The sequence below is a fragment of the Gymnoscopelus braueri genome (genome assembly GCF_963280865.1).
Source record: "Gymnoscopelus braueri genome assembly, chromosome: 4".
In the NCBI taxonomy this organism is placed as follows: domain Eukaryota; kingdom Metazoa; phylum Chordata; class Actinopteri; order Myctophiformes; family Myctophidae; genus Gymnoscopelus; species Gymnoscopelus braueri.
In genome coordinates, this window is record NC_137605.1 from 38330139 (window position 1) to 38350275 (window position 20137).

General features: G+C 39.9%; 1 protein-coding gene across 1 annotated transcript in view; it reads left to right on the top strand.

Moving 5' to 3' along the window:
- Nucleotides 1-20137, top strand: part of adcy2a (adenylate cyclase 2a) — a 140842-nt gene that overhangs the window by 100766 nt on the left and 19939 nt on the right. Inside the window, exons 4-15 of the mRNA XM_080425526.1 lie at nt 215-364; nt 4177-4325; nt 4951-5062; nt 5194-5321; nt 11313-11471; nt 12025-12157; nt 12618-12797; nt 13959-14002; nt 14179-14259; nt 14580-14649; nt 14803-14900; nt 15240-15324. Coding sequence (XP_080281652.1) covers nt 215-364; nt 4177-4325; nt 4951-5062; nt 5194-5321; nt 11313-11471; nt 12025-12157; nt 12618-12797; nt 13959-14002; nt 14179-14259; nt 14580-14649; nt 14803-14900; nt 15240-15324 — 1389 coding nt within the window. The remainder of the gene's footprint in view (nt 1-214; nt 365-4176; nt 4326-4950; nt 5063-5193; nt 5322-11312; nt 11472-12024; nt 12158-12617; nt 12798-13958; nt 14003-14178; nt 14260-14579; nt 14650-14802; nt 14901-15239; nt 15325-20137) is intronic.

Sequence of the window (20137 nt, forward strand, 5' to 3'; positions counted from 1 at the left end):
AACATTAACGTAACTAATAATTTCCGGGCCGTGCGACCCGGAAATGACCGTAATAATCCTAAAACGGGAGCAAAAATATGAAAAAAATAACTGGCCCTGCGGCCCACCGGGCATATGCCCAGTATGCCAAATGGCCAAGTCCGCCCCTGCCGTGCCCCCCCCCCCCCCCCCCCCAAAAAAAAACCCTGATCTTTGTCTTGTTTTTTCCTAACAGATTTTGGCAAATGTTATCATTTTCATCTGTGGAAATATGGCGGGGGCGTACCACAAACACCTGATGGAGTTGGCATTGAAGCAGACCTACCAGGACACGTGCAACTGCATCAAGTCGCCCATTAAACTGGAGTTTGAGAAACGCCAACAGGTACAGTATGCTATTCACAGAGTCTAGTGAGTGACCAGTGAGTATACGGGACAATTTGGTCCCATTTGTACACACTCAGCATTACAGACCTGTATTGGTCCATTTGGTTCCGTTTGTGCACTTCTCGGATATAAATGAACTCTCAGGATTTCACAGTGTTGACCAGTGGTTCTGAAAGTGGGGTCCGGCGTCCTTTTGGAGGGTTTCTGTGGGTCCCCAGCAAAATGTGTTAATATCTGTACCCATTCAGCTTGATTACATCAATGTGAGTTTGTTTTTCACGGGTGAAGTCACAAGTGAGAGTTTGAATGTATTCGTCCATTCAACACATACACATCTTCTCTATTAGATGCCTTTGAAGGATTTCTCTTCTCTTGCTTTCCTAACCGTTCCTGTTATCCTCATGCTCTTTTAATAGTAGCATTAACTCTTTAAAGATGGGGTGCCATGATATTTTTCAACCATAAAACCTGATCATAAGGTATTATTATTATGTAAGGATTTTTTTCAACAACAAAAAAGTGCACAGAAATTGTTAAAATTATGTTTTTATGTGGACACGCCTCCAGTTCATTAAGTATACCTGGTTCTCACCTTAGCACCTCCTCCACCACCTTAGCACCACCCACCTGTCCTTGTCCCTCCTCCTCCTCATGCCCACACCTGTTGTGTTATGATAATGAGGGGGAGGGTATGGCTTTGTGATGTCACTAAAGCGCTGTTTCTCTATTGGCACGTTTGACCCTCAAGGTTTCAGCCTCCAGGAAGAAACTCCAAATAGTCAGAGAAGACATAAAACACCATAAAAACACCACCGGGGGGCTTAATGAAGTTCTATCAACCTCATAGACACATGAAAAACAGAAAAAGTGCAAAACCATGGCACCACCTCTTTAAGACCGGGAAAGCATCTGTGTGTCATTTTTAGATTTCTTTGGCTATTAAAAAATCATGAAAAGTTGTGCAAATATCTGAATTATTTTCTTTTTTTTTTGCCGGACATTTGTAACTCAAATCTTTGCTTCTGGGGGTTCCTGGAACTAAATATTTTACAAATGCTCGCTTTAAAAAATATGTAATCCAAGATTTTGCCACGAATTCTCACGATTTTAAAAAAAATAGCAGATCTACAAGCTCATAGCGCGGCACTCGGTGCCGCGCTATGAGCTTGTATATCTGCTATTTTTTAATAGCCAAATAAATCAAAAAATGACACACAGATGCCTTCCCGGTCTTAATGGGTTGATCTGATACACCATGCATACTTCATGCATACTGTGTCTATACTGTACACCTATCGATGGGACACAAGAATATACTGACCCTGGTACTGCTGCTGCATATTTCTGGTCTGGAAAAAATAAATTAGCCTATACTAGTATAGACTCTGTAGTATAGCCTCTAGAGTGTTTGCTTGCAATATTTGGAATTATCCCTGCACTAGAAAATTAAGGATAATGGGTGAAAGCGTGTGGCTGGCTTGCCAGAGCGAAGTCATTAGCTACAGACCGATAACTGCAGTCCAGGTCCTAACCTACATTATGTGGTGTGCAGCAGCCCCTAGAGTAAAGCTAACTGGCTGTTGTTGTGAAAAGTGCTTCACACCTGCCTTGGACTGCTAGTGCAGAGCAGAATTACAAATAAGACGCCGAGTCTATAGCGGCGTACATATCAGGTTGAGGGAGCATATATCTCCAATTTAGCAGCAGTACATGTCTTGACAGTAAATGGAGTTTGCAAGAAAGAGGGTTTAGAATCCCCCCCCTTTCTCTCAATACCCTCTATCCAAAACATCAAATATACACAGCTCAGTAAAATTCTGGAGTAGCCGTGGCTTCCCTGCGAAGCACCGATGTTAGCGTGAGATTACCAGCGTTAGGTGAGCTGTGATGGTCGTAGCAGCGTCAGCTGAGCTATGTGGTTCACTGTGATTTACATAGATCAGTGGTTCTCAAAAACAACTGGTCAAACATTGGCCAAATCGTCAAATTATATAAGAAAGAGGCAAACATTGTGAAAATAGCTGATCTACAAGCTCACAACGCCTCGCGTTGTTGAGAACCACTGATCTAGTTTTGTGGGGACATTCAAACACTGTTCCAGACGGTTGGCCCCTTCAGTGACACGCCATTTAAAAAATCCTCTCTCAGGCAGTCAAGCTTCGCTACTATCAAATTGCTTGTATGTAATTTGCTTTTAGGTGACCTTTATCTGAAATGCCATATTGTATAATGAGTACATAAAGGGTGGTTCACCTGGGAATACAACCACAACAGTCAACATAAACCAGAAACCCTGTCACTGCAAGCGCCATCCTGAACATTCAAGCCACAAGAGCCTATATGCAGACAGGACGGAATACTGGTAGAGAAAGTTGTTTTCTAATGAGCCTATCTTGTCTGTTCTCCATGATCAATGGCTCAATAGTGTCTTTGGAGTTTTTTCTAGTCGGGGGTTGTTTGTTTAATTAACTGCCTTCTCCAACCTTCTATCTGTCCTCACCTTATAAGAGATTTATGGGGCAACTCCTGTCAAGTAGTACACTCAGAGTAAAAGTCTAGCCACAGTGAGAAACCTTCGTTCCCATTAAACAGAATAAAAGTTGTGAGGTTAAAAAGGGGGCTGAGTGTGTGTGTGTCTCAGTGGATGGTAATGGAATAATGAGCAGTCTGAAACCGTTTCCTGCATTACTCATTACGATGATGAGTCACAGGAAGTGAAGCTGAACCTGTCCCTGACCCAGTGTTGCAATCCCCAGTCAATGCTCTGAAATAACAGAAGGAAGTTGGCATCCTCATGACAGCTTTTTATTTATGTATTTATTTATTTATGCTACAGTCATTCATTTGACTAATGCTTCGAAATGTAATTAGGCTCGATTCAATTTCAAAGGATCAATGTAAGCAGAATGCCTGATACAGGTCCATTAAACGGTAATGACGTGAGTAAGCATATTAAATATTTGATGCTTATTCTACAGTGTGTGGACATTTTCACACTACATCATCCTACACATGAACCCAGTTGGATTATTCTGTATGAGCAGTGCACACCAGTTAATTGTTTTAAGCGTATCAATGTGCAAACAACCCGGGAGCTTTACGGGCACAAATTAAGGTATTGACTGATTCTATGTCTACTGAGACACTATTGAGTCCTAATGGGCTTTTAGACTAATTAAAGTAAATTAACCAACTGTTTGAGCATCTTTGTGCACACTTGCTCCACCTTTTAATCTTTACCACTGTGTGGTTAAAATGTACATTTAATTTGAACAGTACTTTATTGATGTAGTCGTAAAATGTGTAGAGATTACTGTACCATAAAACTGCCAAGTGGTAGCAGATTATGGATCCATTTTGGAGCCATTACTAACATTAAAAAATCTTTTGAAAATAGCAGATCTACAAGCTCACAATGCGTCGCATCGCGCGACGCATTGTGAGCTTGTAGATCTGCTATTTTCAATTGGCCGAAATGTATACAGGACTGAAATGGTTACTGTATGTTTTGTAATAATAATAAAAATCTACAAAGTAACTAGTAACTAAAGTTTGCAAATAATTGTAGTGGAGTAAAAGTACAATATTTGCCTCTGAGATGTAGTGGAGTAGAAGTAAAAGTATTGGAAATTGGAGATACTCAAGTAAAGTACAAATACCTAAAAAAGTGTACTTAAGTACAGTACATGAGTACATGTACTTGGTTACTTTCCACCACTGAAAATTGTCAATAGTCTTTGAAGGCTTGGTTTATTGTGTCCTCACAATCATCATCATCTTCTTCTTCCTGTCTTGATTTGCTGTAATCAGGAGCGTCTCCTGCTATCACTGCTACCGGCTCACATTGCCCGTGTGATGAAGGAGGAGATCATCCAGAGGCTGCAGGGTCCAAACTTTGGTCAGATGGAAAACACAAACAACTTTCACAATCTCTATGTCCAGAGACACACCAATGTCAGGCATGTGTTACTCACTTCATAATGGAACCTCAGAAGTGCTCAGTAAAAAGATCTGCTAAAAATGAAATAAGTGTGTTCAGTGTCTTGGAACTTAATTGGCAGGCTTTGAGTGTACTCACATTTGTATACCTTAAAAATCCCATTATATTGTATATCTCTGCTGTCGTCGGGCAGAAACCAGCTAACTTCCAAAATGTTCATTTTTCAGGAAATGACAAAAACAAAACATAAAGTGGAGTTAGGAGGTTTTGTTGATCATTGATAAGAACAGCTGAATGGACCTCCAAGCTCACAATGAGGTTGGAGGTCAAAAGGGGGTGGAGCTTGGAGTCAGCTAAACCAGCTAACTCCACCCCCCTTTGGTGGAGTTAGCTGGTTTAGCAGAAAGTTTGAGGATCCAATGGAGTTAGCTGGTTTTTGTCAGAAGCGCTTTTTAATACTTTTCATTGGTTCAATATTTGTTTAACCAACACACAGATGTAAAGGGTGTTCAATAGCACTGATTTATGGAAAAAATGCAAAAGCGGAAACATTGAGTTTGCTGGTTTCTGCCCGACAGCAACGATATATAATATGATATTGTATTACATTACACTATAAATGGTTTCTTATTATCTATTTCCAGTATACTGTATGCTGATATTGTGGGATTCACCCGGCTTGCAACTGACTGTTCTCCAGGAGAGCTGGTGCACATGCTGAATGAGCTGTTTGGTAAATTTGACCAAATAGCCAAGGTAAACATTTTATTATCGTATTCAGGCATTTTTGCTCAAATGTGGGTGTATTTAAATGAATAGAATTACATGATCTAAAATAAGATATCTAATGTACATCAGTGGGACCTGTCCCTGGCTTCTGTTTTCAGGAAAATGAGTGCATGCGGATCAAAATCCTGGGCGACTGTTACTACTGTGTGTCAGGCCTGCCTGAGTCGTTGCCCAACCACGCAAAGAACTGCGTCAAGATGGGTCTGGACATGTGTGAGGCCATCAAGTAAGCCTGTCTCTTAGTTACATACATTTGTCACTTCACTGTCATCTGGGGACCGCCCCCCCAAAATCATGTGGGGACCCCCCTGGGGGTCCCGACCCACAGGTTGAGAACCGTTGTCTTACATAACACAGTGTTATTTACAATACAGGGCTCACTCTAGGGGATGTGCAGTAAAGAGAAATACTGTATGCAGGATAGTTTCCAGTGATGGGAGAAGTACTCACATGTTTTACTTAAGTGAAAGTATCAATACTGCAGTGTACATTATACTCTGTTAGTAAGTAGAAGTCTCGTATTCAAAATGTACTTGAATAAAAGTACAAATGTATTGGCAGCAAAATATACTTAAAGTACCAAAAGTAAAAGTACTCATTGTGCAGAATGTCCAATTTCACAAGTTCAAAATGTATCAAAAATCTTTTGAAAATAGCAGATCTACAAGCTCACAATGTGTCGCATCGTGAACATTGTGAGCTTGTAGATCGGCCGAAATGGCTGAAATATATATAGGGCTGAAGTCTTTAGTGTATGTTTTGTAATAATAATCAAAATCTACAAAGTAACTACTTCATATAATTGTAGTGGAGTAAAAAAGTACAATATTTTCCTCTGAGATGTAGTGGAGTAGAAGTAAAAGTATTGAAAAGTGTAAACACTGAAGAAAGTAAAAATCTCTCAAAATTGTACTTAAGTACACTACTTGAGTACATGTACTTAGTTACTTTACACCACTGAAAGTTTCAATAATAGATGACTTCACCAATTACTTATGACACCAATGACAGCGCAAAGTTTATAATTAGCATATAGTGGATGTGAAAAACAAAACAAAAATGCTGGGAGCCATTCATGATGAGATCAAGCGCTTCATGTCATGGCGTCTTGCTGTGGCAAAATTAAATATACAGTAGGGTACGCCAGACAAAAACAAACAGTATGAGGCCGTCAGTTTGCTGTGCCATATTCTCTTGATCACAATAGTCTTTCAAAATTAAGGGCTTTACAGACGGGGAGTAACACAACGACTGCGTTCTCGCTTGGATCAGCGTGGTCGCACTGCGCTCCTCGTGAATACACACAGACACACGCCTTCGCGTTTTCAGCCAGGAAAAACGCCTCATTAACAAGTCTCATTAAACTTAGAATTTTAGGTAATAGTCAAAAACACCTTACCAAGCACTTAGGGTTCGGTTCTTCTTTCTGGTAGAGTGCCTGCATTGTAATTTCTCCATCGATACTGAGAGGTTAATTGCTTGCTAACGATTAGCTCAGAGCTATACAGTGCATTCCTCTTTTAAATACAACTTTGATCATCGCCACAGTTTGCAAGTAGTGGTGGGGAATTTGAGCTGGATGGGCGAATGTGCGGGCGTTGGGGAAGAGGGACAGATAAGGAGCTGTCAATGGCAATTAGAGAGCATTAAATACACCAAAGAAAAAGGAAATGCAGTCTGGCAGGAAATAAAATGATAGAAGGTGCGGTTTTTGTGCTTTGTGTGCACTTTTATGAGTCATACTCTCATCCGAATCTCATCGGAATACTTTAATAATATACATTTACACAGTGAAATCCTCCTAGTTTTAATTTATCCATTTGTAACTCAATTAACACTAGGTACAGTATTACGGGTCAATTGCATCACTGCAATTTAGGGCTTGTGAGGATCTTGCCAGCCGAGGTGCCTTGCAGACCTGGTAATTAATGCTCAGGTCAACAAAGACGGGGATATGATTAATGCTGTTGCCTGGCCTCCCTCGACCCATAAATGCGGTCCAGAACTACTGTACATGTACAGTATAATCATCGTCGCTGTCGGGTGTGTCCAAAACTGTCATTACTTTTCGGGAACAGCAACGATAATGTACCCTTGTGTGAGTGCAAGCTTACATTTGTATACCTGCTGTTCTCCCCCCTCCGCTGTGCATTCATGTATTATTCATCTACATGCACAAAGCTGTTAACTTTCCTTTCGATTGCACATGTGAATCTCAGTTCGATCGCTGAATGACTGAAGCATTCATTCTGAATCGCTTCTCAAAGGGTAACGTATATGAAAACCTTGGCTGGACGACAAAGGCTTCATGTCATGATTTAATGAAAAAAGAAGACAGACGTAAATGGTCATTGGGAGTGCCAAGCTTAAAGGATAAAGAATTTCAATATATATTTAAGTTAGTCAATAAAATGTATTGACTGGTCTGTTTGTGTGTGCTAGTGATGGACATGGTCTTTTTCTTTTGTACACTTAAGATATGTTTGTGATTATCCACGGTTAACTGTGACATAACACTTCTATACAGATAATGTTGCCGTGCAAAACATGAGAATAACTTCGACTTTTCTGCTATTGACCCCGAATCAATACTGTAAGAGAACCTATGGAGACATTGGGGGTGAGAGAGGGTACCCCCACTGATGCCATTTTATCCATTGGATTTATTTATCCATTCTTTCGTATTTTGTGAATGAAAATTTTTTTTTCTCAGTTTTTGTGTGATTTATCTATTCGAGAATGTCATGCTTATTAATTTATTGATATTCAAATGTTCTGTTTTGCCTGGCTGTCAATAACGGAAAAATAAAAACATATGGTCACACATAAACGGATAACTGTATCGTTATCCTCTTCAGATACGCACGAGCCCTATGCACAGTCAAATCCTCCGTCCATTTGGTTCCATTTGTACACTTACAGAGTTCAATTAACACTGACAGTGTACGGTATGGCCCATCAGAGACTAAAGGCTGGCACATCCACTTCACTTATTGGTTGATGACAGAACTGAACCGGGGGTTATGTGCTTAAGTTAGTCATCCAAATCAGTTAATGTTTCAGTGGTACCAGTACTAGAGACTTTCCTTAAAAACAACACCAAAATATTAGCTTTTTAAACTGTGTGTATACAAAAAATATCCAGAGAGAGTGTGTGTGTGTGTGTGTGTGTGTGTGTGTGTGTGTGTGTGTGTGTGTGTGTGTGTGTGTGTGTGTGTGTGTGTGTGTGTGTGTGTGTGTGTGTGTGTGTGTGTGTCCGCACGTGTGTCTGTGCGTGCGTGTGCATCCTGCACTTCCTTATCTCTTCCTGGGCAATAGGGAATTAGTGTCTTGCCACCTTACCGGTGCCAACACATTTCTGGCAGCCTGGAGAGCCAAGCAACACATACAGCTGATAAGCAGAACTCTTGCTGCCAAGCCAATGAAGAAGAGTTGAGTGGAGAAAAGCGTTTACAGGACACAATGATACTAGACAGTAGATGGGTTGGAATATGCACAATTTTGGGAGAGTTTAAGTATACAGTACATGCACAGACAAACACACTGTACAAGTATTTGCGTGCATACATGCACACACTGTCACACACAGACTGGACACAACCACATGTAATCACGCACGCACGCACGCACGCACGCACGCACGCACGCACGCACGCACGCACGCACGCACGCACGCACGCACGCACGCACGCACGCACGCACGCACGCACGCACGCACGCACACACACACACACACACACACACACACACACACACACACACACACACACACACACACACACACACACACACACACACACACACACACACACACACACACACAGGTTCAAGGTATTGTGTGCTAGCCTACAGCTTAATTGCTGGTGCCCTTTGTTTAACCCTGACCTTTAAGTGTGACCTTTAAATGGCTGTGTCTCTAGGTAGCCAGTGGTTAATATGTAATTGATGGGACGTTGGTGGGTTTGAATTGTTGTTTCAAGGACCCTGGCCTATTCTACTGTATGTAGATCGCTGTTACTCTCTTCTTCTTCTGACTTCATTGACATTTCTCTTTATAAATGGTATTGGTTACTATACTGTTTAAATAATATAATAGCAGAGATTAGGATCTTGTGGCTAAGCATTCCTTAATCAAAAGGTATGTTTGTGGTTAGTAGTGTTTTAGTTTTCTTATATATCAGTGGCATTGATGATCTAAATCTACTGTATATCTATTCTAAACTAAACCTACAGTATGACTTTGAACCTAAACTAACCATTTAATTTCTTTCTTATAATTAGTAGTAACATTTAGTAATGGGTCGCACTCAGAATGACAAGAGTGAGCCGGATAGGAGTCAGAGCGCGCTGGTAACAAAAAGTTTATCTATCGTTATAATTAGTAGTAACCACTTTGTCAAGTTATTTTGGCACAAAGAGGATTTTGTACAGATAATGTTAAGAGTTGCCAGCAGTTTAACCCATGAAGACCTGGAACGCATCTGTCTTACACTTTGGCTATTAAAAAAATAGCAGATATACAAGCTCATAGCGCGGCACCGAGTGCCGCGCTATGAGCTTGTAGATCTGCTATTTTAGAAAAATCGTGAAAATGTGTGCAAATCTTTGAATATTATTTTAAAGCGAACATTTGTAACTCAAATCTTTGCTTCTGGGGGTCCCTAGAACAACATATTTTGAGATGGGGGTCGGCGGCCAAATACATATAATTTTGGGGGTCCTTGACATGAAAAAGATTGAGCACCACTGATATAGAAACATACGTTTTTCAGAATACTGTTGGGATTCAGAAGACATTTGTAGAATCTTCAGGTCTTAATGATGAATTATCACAAGATCTTCGAAACGGCTCCTTTTGCAGTTGGTCCAACTGGGCAGCAGAAGAACCGTTCCATCTGTGATGGCAGTGACATTCATACATCTTATAGGATTTTGTATATCGTCGCTGTCGGGTGGAAACCTCATATTATGTCCACTCCAAAATTGTTATTTTTCAGGATTCAAATTCAAAAATAGCAAAAGTAGCAGATCTACAAGCTCGAAACGCGGTGCAAAGTATGATCAAGTAGGGCATTAATTTACGGTAAAACACACAAAGTTAGAATATGGAGATAAGAGGTTTCTGCCCGACAGCAAGGATATTCTCGTGTGTGTGTGTGTGTGTGTGTGTGTGTGTGTGTGTGTGTGTGTGTGTGTGTGTGTGTGTGTGTGTGTGTGTGTGTGTGTGTGTGTGTGTGTGTGTGTGTGTGTGTGTGTGTGTGTGTGTGTGTGTGTGTGTGTGTGTGTGTGTGTGTGTTATTCCTCCTTTCCACAGCAGGTGTGATTATGATTCTCTGTAGCTCTACTCTAATATTACACCAGTCAGTGGTGGAAAGTAACTAAGTACATTTACTCAACTACTGTACTTAAGTAACATTTTGAGGTATTTTTTTTTTACTTTACTGGAGTATTTCCACTTTTCAATAATTTTACGTCTACTCCACCATATCTCAAAGGCTAATATTGTACTTTTACTCCACTATAATGTATTACTAGTTACTTCGTAGATTTAGATTATTATTACAAAACCACTTCAGACCTATATATATATATTTTGGCAAATTGAAAATAGTAGATTGTGAGGTGTTAGATGTGCTATTTTCAAAGGATTTTAAAACATTTTATCCACAAGTTTCCTAGGGCATGGTGGGCATCACTTCCTGTCTTTTTGATCCCTGATGCCTGATCAAATCGACAGGAAGTGATGCCCACCATTGCCCTAGGAAACTTGTGGATACATTTGAAAACTTGTGAAATGGGACCTTCTGCATAATTTCAGTACTTTTACTTTTGGTACTTTAGTACATTTTGATGCCAATGCTTTTGTACTTTTACTCAAGTAAAATCTTTAATGCCGAACTTGTACTTGTAACAGACTATTTCTACAATAGGGTATTGATACTTTTACTTAAAGGGATACTTCACTTTCAAATAAAATAAACATTTAAAAAAATTATTTAAAAAAAATGAAAGAAGTTATGGCAAAATAAAGGCCCCCTCACACATTAGTAGGACACTCTAATGCGTGAGGGGGCCTTTATTTTGCCATAACTTCTTTCATTTTTTTTAAATCATTTTTTTTAATGTTTATTTTATTTGAAAGTGAAGTATCCCTTTAAGTAAAAAATGCGAGTACTTCTTCCATCACTGACATCAATGAATGTGTTGTTGCATACAGGAAAGTGCGGGACGCCACCGGGGTGGACATCAACATGCGTGTTGGAGTGCACTCTGGAAATGTGCTGTGTGGTGTGATTGGCCTTCAGAAGTGGCAATATGATGTCTGGTCACATGACGTCACATTGGCCAATCACATGGAAGCAGGAGGTGTACCAGGGTGAGTAAATCATGGCATTGGATGAAACGTTTTATTAGCCTTATTATATTTTATTGTTTTGTCAGTAAGATTGATTCCCATTTCCTGGGTCATTGTAGATTTGTGCTTTGGCTATTCAAAAATATTTTTGAACATTTTTGAAAAATCTTGAAAGTGTGAGAACGACTGATTTAGAAGGCATTTGTACTGTATTACAAGACATGGCATTAAATATGCATTATGTTTTTACCAGTATCCATAAACCCTGCTTAAGGTATTTTACATCCACATTATTAGTAATCACTGTTACGTCTGTCTGTTCATCCGACCACAAATTGTTCTCTTCCTCCTGTGACCACAAGGGGCAGGTTTGGGAGAGTAATGGTTGACCGAAACATATTCCATTTATAGTATAAATGGAAACTGTACAGTAAATCGATCCAGTTTTGTTTATTAAACATCACAGCTTGGTTGATCTGTGAATTCAGATAAACATCACTTGGATAAACGGGGTCCCACTGTACTGTATGTTCACATTTGTGACACAGTTTCATTGTGTGTTCATGTCTGCCAGGCGCGTCCATATAAGCTCTGTAACAATGGGGCACCTTGATGGTGCTTACAAAGTGGAGGATGGCGAGGGGCAGGAGAGAGACCCCTATCTGAAGGAGCATGGAGTCATCACCTTCCTGGTCATCAATCCAAAGGTAACACATACACACACGCGTTGGCACAAGATCACATTTGAATACTGAGACAGTATGAAGAAGTCCGTTTTTCAGTTCAAAGATCAGAACCTCATACAATATACTATGGTTAACATTAAATAGTTAAATATGGTTTGTTGATTGTTGTGCATTTACTGTATACTGAGGAGAAATTGTAGTAATATAATTAACTGCACTTCTTACTGTGCGTGTGCGTGTGCGTGTGTGTGTGTGTGTGTGTGAGCTAAGGCATTGGCAAAATTCTGTTCAGTGTTTGTAATAATTGCCAGTTGCCATATATAGAGGAGGTGATGCTTCCTGTATCCGTGATCCTGAAACACTTGTTGTTGAGTTTCCCAAGCCTGTGCATCTACTATGGTTTGTGTTCAAGAAATGTCTTAAATAAATGTTAAATGTGAATGCAAATAAAGATGTTAAATGTGTGTGTGTGTGTGTGTAGGTGGAGCGGCGGAGCCCACAGCACCACTACCGTCCCAGACACCCTCTGGATGGAGGAGCCAAGATGAGGGCCTCCGTCAGAATGACCCGCTATCTGGAGTCCTGGGGAGCTGCCAAGCCCTTTGCCAACCTGCAGCACCGAGACAGCATGACCAATGAGAATGGAAAGATCAACACTTCTGTGAGAGCCTTTTGTTAGTTTTTCCCCCAATAGGCTCTATGCACAGCAGCCATATTGGAAAGAAATTGGGCCTCTTCTTACTTCCTTCACAGGTGTTACCAATGCTACTAATGAAGGCTCTGTTCCATTCTGGTCAGGCTGCTGATATCGTGCATGTTGGCTCACTAGAAACACTCCATTTTGGTTCCCAAATGGCCCCTTATATGGTGTGTGATATGAAATTAAAGCTTCAAAGCTCCCTTACGGGTCCATTTGGTTCCATTTGTATACTCTCAGAGTTATGGGGGTCCTTGAAAATAAGACAACCACTATGCCACACTAAATGGAACAGAGCCTAACACCTGTGAAGGAAGTAAGGAAGGGGCCCAATTCATTCCCAATATGGCTGCTGTGTATAGAGCCTATTGTCAACATTGCCCATCTTCTTCAGTTTGCTGTGGTAATAATACATTGTATTTGTGCCCATTGTCGGCAATGGGCACTGGTATCACTTCCATGATACCAGAGAGGGTTGCTTATAAATCCTTTGATGCAGTCTTAGATATCTATTTGACCATGCAAAAATGCAAAATATTATTGCCTCTCACTGGAATTTACACTCAAGTAGGTCAATGTGGCGCATTGAACAAGCATCAACAGTGACTAGTCAGATTAATTTCTCCCCAAAAGCCTTGAATTGGGTTGGAGACAGCCAGTGATGGTATCTTAACAAGGATTACGCTGTTTATTATGGTAAGCTTTAATTTCATAGATGAAAGAACAGCAGCAAACAAATAGCTGTTTGCTTTGTTTGCTGAGGTTGGGAATAAAGTTTGTAGCATTAAAAGGGATTTACATGATTTTGCTGCCCTTGCTGTTTGGCTCAGCACCAAAGTTGGAGGATGTGCGTTAACTTTGTCTTTGAAGCTTTAATTTCATATCACACACCATATCCACTCCTGTAACTTTATATTTGCATCCAATAATAATATTGCAATATTTTGTGGCACAATATAATAGCCGCATAATTTAGTATGCGTTTGCGCACTCCACTTTATATGCTCTGACACTAGCAAAGAGAACCAAGGCATTATTTCATCTTTTGCTGCAGCTTGTGAAATTACCCAAAATCTGTTCTCTTTTAGCTAAACCCCTGTGTCTCTCCTGTTGATCCTATTCTAGGATGTACCAATGGGCCAGTATCACTTCCAGAGGAGATCAGAGAGGTAAGCTGCTAATTTCTCACAGCACTGGCGCAATTTAGTATTAGGATGATTATCCCATTGTCTTAATGGCTGTTGAACAAGACCAGACAATCATTAGAGCACTTGATGAATGCGACTAATATCATGTCAAGATCATCCGATTTGGCTCCTCTCTTTCCACTTATTATCCAATAAAGGACAAAGTCTCAGAAAAGGCGCTTTGAGGAGGAATTCAATGAAAGGATGATCCGCACTTTCGACGGAATAAATTCACAAAAGTAAGGCTGATATGTATCATAATTTTGAATTGATATTTAATGTGTTGGCGGGAAATTGTAGTACAGCAGAAACGAAAAGCTAATAAGTAATATAGGAATGTTCAAAGGAATTAAAGAGAGCTACATTTTACATCATCATGTTCGGTATGGCAGATACAGTACACAAAACATGCATCTCATATTGAATACACAGTATATCTCCATAAAGAATACTGTTGACTACGTTTGTGTTTCAAATGGTTACTTTGTACTGTCTCTTAAACTCTTTCGATGCTTTGTTCTCTTCACCATCTTCTTGTCTGTGTCAACTACGCTTCCAGACAGTGGCTGAAGTCTGAGGACATCCAGAGAATATCATTATTCTTTCACAACAAATCCTTAGAGAAGGAGGTAAGACATGGTGCAGGTAAATTGGTACGGGCAAATTGTTTCCAGTTCGGCACAATGATTCCGTCACAAGGACAGAACGTGTTGTTACTGCTTGTTCTCGAGTGCTGGCACTTTTAAACTTCTGATTTTAGTGTGTTTTTCTCTGACTTTTAGTACAGAGCAACAACCTTGCCAGCCTTCAAATATTACGTCACCTGTGCTTGTCTCATCTTTTTCTGCATCTTCATTGTGCAGATTCTGGTCCTGCCAAAGTAAGTTTCTAAAAGTAAAGTTTTTTTGTTCTCTATGACATGCGTCTTTAATGTTTGATTTCTCCCTGTCTCCCCTTCTTCTCCCTTTCTGAAAACAACAAAACGATGGCGCTTTCACCCACTTCTTTATACCTGTAAACCAGTGATGTGACAATAAAGTTCACTCTTGAAAGTTGATTATTGATTCTTGTGGAGTTGAATCCATTCGTTGTGTTTAGAAGGGGGGAAAATGCATGTATGATCCCATTCATACTTTACTACATAAATGTATAATAAATTATAAAGTTGAAAACTGTTGAATGAAGTTGCATTGATATGGATATTTTAATCTCTCCTTAGAACCGCTGTCTTGGGAATATCATTTGGAATGGCTTTCCTTACTCTTTCAATGATCCTCTTCATATGTTTCATTGGACACTTTCTGGTGAGTGATATTCCGTAGACATTATTTTGAAGTGCTACTCACATTTTGTAATGTAACACACAACACTTGTCTTTTTTTTTTTACATTTACTATACTTTTGTGATTAATAAAAGAACATAAAGGCTTTTCTAGGGATAGCCACTGCTTTTGCAGCTACTATACTGTATGTGAACAAAAAAGTGGATACCGCACACTGTCTTTGTATAAGAGACCTGGATAGTCTATATTGACTATCCAATATTTGTATTATCTTTGCAGATTGTCCAGGTTTGGACAGGGCTGGGGTGGGGTGGGGTGTTGAGGGGCATGTCATAAAAAGTTTGGGATCCACTGGTCTTTTAGTACCTCAGAAATACTGATTGAACTTGATTGAATACAAAATGAAATGTCAGTTACAGCAGTCGTGCCCAACCTGTGGGTCGGGACCCCCAGATTTTGGGGGTTCCCCAGATTGAAGTGACAATTTAAGGACTTTTAAGACCTTTTTAATACCTAAAAATAAAAGGGAGAAGGAAAATAAATTACTGCATCAAACGTAATCAACAAATTATCCAATGAACATACATACACTATGAAAACTGGTCAAACATTGGCCAAATTGTCAAATAATATAAGAAAGAGGCAAACATATACAGAACACTATCAAAATTCAAAAAAATATTGTACATACATACTGTACATACATACAGTATACAGTCCAATATGTGATTAAATGGAGTACAGAGTGAAACCTCATGGTAGACCTCAGGTTATAATTGCTTGACTTTTGAACACAGCCTATATACAGAGGTGTCAGTTAGACCTAAGGAGAAATGTTGTCTCATTTGAAAAAAGAAAAAGAACAGCTCTAAATTAGCTGCCTGCAAGATAATTTAGACAATGTAAGCGGGATCCACTTCTTTGTTCCTGTATGGTTTCTTTCTGATGCACCTGCTCCAAAGAAAGCATGCAGAAGCGTTCTAGTTTATAGCTGCTACTATATACCACTGTCAGTCTGTCAATACTTGTAATTATCTATTTGCAGCTTCAGCCATATAAACATAGACCATTTACCATTTAATTGCTTCATTTTGAGATAATGCATGTGTTTACGTCATTCTCTCCATAGTCATTAAAATACATCAATAATATAACTTAAACAGTGGAACACCAGTACATTGCTGGGTAAAAAACCATAACAGACATTGCAGCATAGGCCATGCTGGGAGAGTAATCCCCATTGCCCTCTTTAAGTCACATCATGTGACTGCTCCCACATGAGATGAATATAACAGATACGGTAGCCCACTTATTAATGATCGCGCAAGATGTGAGAATAGGCATTTGGGAATGATAAAATATGTGTACGAACAGAAACAAACATCCATCTGCAGGCTGCATGGCAGACCATCTAATTTAACTGTAATTTAATTTAGCTCTGCCCTGTCGCCATCTGTATCTCTCTATCTCTCTCTCTCTCTCTCTCCCTATGCACACAGCGTACTGAATGGAGTTACGTGACTTGTATAACAAGCATCCTAGTTATAGAAAAAAAGTATACACTCACCGGCCACTCTATTAGGTACACCTGTCCAATTGTGTAAACGGCTACCAGTCTGCTGATTGTTTTCAATCAAATCCACGCTTTCCTACTCTCCAATCAATCACAGCTCTGCCGGTTGTTACCAAAGCAGCCACGCTTTTCTACGCTCCAATCATAGCTCACGCTCTCAACGGGGCGGCTCCTATAAATATGGCTTCTTCATTCATTAGATGTCTGCTTCTCTCGCTGCTTGCTACACTTCCGCTGCTGCTTTAGCTGCCTACTGACCTGACCCCCAGTCTCCACCTTTGTTCAGAGTCTGGCATGGGCTCAAATACTAATGTGATTTTATGTCTGCTCATGTATGCCTGGGAGTTTTGCTTACCTTGAGCATCAGCATGAGGAAGAAAGGTGTTTTAAGTGACTTTGATCATGGCCGTTGATGTTCAGATGACGCAATGTTTTTGAAAGAATAAGAAAGAAAGAAAGAAAGAAAGAACATAAAAGATAGCATTAAACCCATCGAGCCACAGGCTCGCCACCAGCCATTTGTTTGGCCTTTGTTTAAGTTCTCCCCATGAGTTAGAGTACAATCTGCTACTCAACTTTGAATAGACCCCTTAACAGACGACGTCACACTGATAAGAACCAGTATGCGCGTGCAGGCCGGCACCAAATGAAACCCATTCTGTCATGTCTCGCTAGGACGCGCCTCACTAGCCAACACACAAGAGGAGGTTGAATGAACTGAAACCAGCGCACCCCGAAACAATACGTTGGGAATTGATTGCATGAAACAATCACCTGTGCGTCCAGTCTCAATGTTGGCAAACAAATAATTGGTCTATAGTGCTCTACATTGAATATTGCCCAAGGCTTTAACACAAAACACATTAAATGATTGTCAAGAAGACTCCTGCTGCCTACCTTGACAGCATGGCTCTCATTCTCTTTATTTTGTACATTACTCCCTTTGGCAATGCCTCTAGCCGCACACGGGGCTAGTAGCCAAACAAATGTTGTGTGTGCATTGCTTGTTAGTCGCGCGATACCTGGAAACCTGACAACCCTCGCTGCTCCGTTGCAGAGGCACAGGCACGGTTTTAACTCGACAGACACGGGCGCGAGGCTCTCGTGTAGTAGGATGTCGACGTTTCGACACGCAAACGAAAAGCGAAAGCTACAGCGGTGTTTGTTTCGAGACTCAAAGCGAAAGCAAACCGAGAGACTAACACATTTCAATGGCCGTCGCTTCGTTTTGACACAGACAGGATAACTCATTGTGAGGTCCTCTAGTAGACCAGTGGCTCCCAAACGGTGTATGTGCCTGAAACAAGTCCAGGTGGGCTTTGGGATTTTGTGACAAATTGCAGTATATTCAGTATATACAAAAAGTTCTGAATGATTTTTTAAATGTTCTTTATCAATACTTTATGCACACGTATTTCCCAATACAGAGGCAAATTTTATACCATAAAAAATATATCATTTCAATATGGGGTCCCTATTTTCGGCATGACATTTGAAAGTATTCTTTTTTTCACAACATAAATAAATAAAACATCAAGCTCGCTACAAACTCAACACACCACGATGCTACACATCGTCAGCTTGTAGATCATCTCTTTTTTTTTTTTTTTTTTTTTTTTTTTGGAAAGTATGAAATAGTATTTAAGTGATTAAACTTTTTATTTGGCATTAGTAAATAAAAATAAACATTTACAGAGTAATGAGAATGCACACATGTTGTAGAGGCTTTTTTACAGATGAAATTTTGGCTTTGGCCACAAAATTGTCTGTATTAGTACAGATACACCCACTGTGAACCCACTTATCTCTGCAGAAATCATAGTCTGCATTATTGAAACCAGAAATAGTTTTTTCAACCTCAGAGCGGCCCAGATCTTTAGATCTCAATATTTCATCTTTAGGAATTAAGAAATCAAGTAAAGGCCCATCAAAGGGTTCGAACTGGGACAAACATAATATTAACTTTGAAAGGCCTCTTCATTGCAGGGGAAATCAAATCGGGCTCATAAGTTTCTTTTCCATGCAACTTGGTCCTAACAAAAGATAATTCTTCCACATTTAACTGTCATGATTATTGCTAATGTAATTTATGTATCATTCTTCTATCAGCAGTCCCAAAATATTTTTATTGTATTGACTGTTTGAGAGGGCTGCTGGATTCCTTAATTGATGATATTCCACTACTTCTCTACCAGTGTAACTAGACTTCTGGTCTAGCAGATTTTCTCTTGTTGTTCTTCTTGTTGTTTTTCTCTTGTGTTCTTTGCTTAGTAATTCTCTGTTATTTGTTTTGTTTGAGCTGTAGATGTCAACATTACATTATAATAACACAGTAGATGAGATTTGCTTCATAAATATAATATGGCACTCCGTACTTAAAGGTAGGTTAAGTGATATTTGTTGGTATTTTTTAGTTTTTTTGTTAAAAAGGTTAAAGTACTATATTCTGACGGTAATAATTGCTACAGAGCGTTTGTTCGGTCACAGGGGTCTCTCCAGCTCTTTAGTGAACAGAATATACGTACATTTTCAGGTAGGTGACAAAATGTAAGCCAATCAGGAGAGAGCACTGAAAATGCATTTTCTGTTTAATAAAGAGCTGGAGAGACATGGGAGACTCCTTTTACTGAACAAACACTCTATAGCAATGAGTACTATCAGAATATATAGATATTTAACACTTATTTTAACCAAAGTAAATCACTTACCCTACCTTTAACCACTTAAACTCTATATTCGTCCTAGTTAACTGGTGTCTCCTAGGACTCTATACTAGGTCCACTAGTATTTCCCTCTACACCAGATTTCTTTGACACATTATGAGCTTGTAGATTGTCTATTTTTGCTGAATGTTCGCCCCAAAATAGGGACTCTGTTATTTGGTTGGATCAAATCAAACCACCAGAAGATGCTCAGTTTTCTGGTGATCCCTGTTCTGAATAACACATTATGCCATTCTTTGTTTCCTGTAACGAAAGTCTCTAAGTCATTCTTGTCCAGTCAGCCATTCATGCCTGCCTGCCTCAACAAGGCTCAGGAATTGCTCTGAGATGATCAAGCAAATGACTCTGGCTTTCACTTTCATTATCTAGTGATGAGACACATTCAGCCAAGGGCAGGGTTGTGCAGAGGAAAAGTAATTGACTGTAAGTGGGCCAGCTACCACCGTACTGTAGCATTTGTAGTTGAAGCCAAAGAATATGTGACATCATTGCGTCGTCTCTCCGTGCGAACATACAGTAATGGCAGTATGAATGTTGC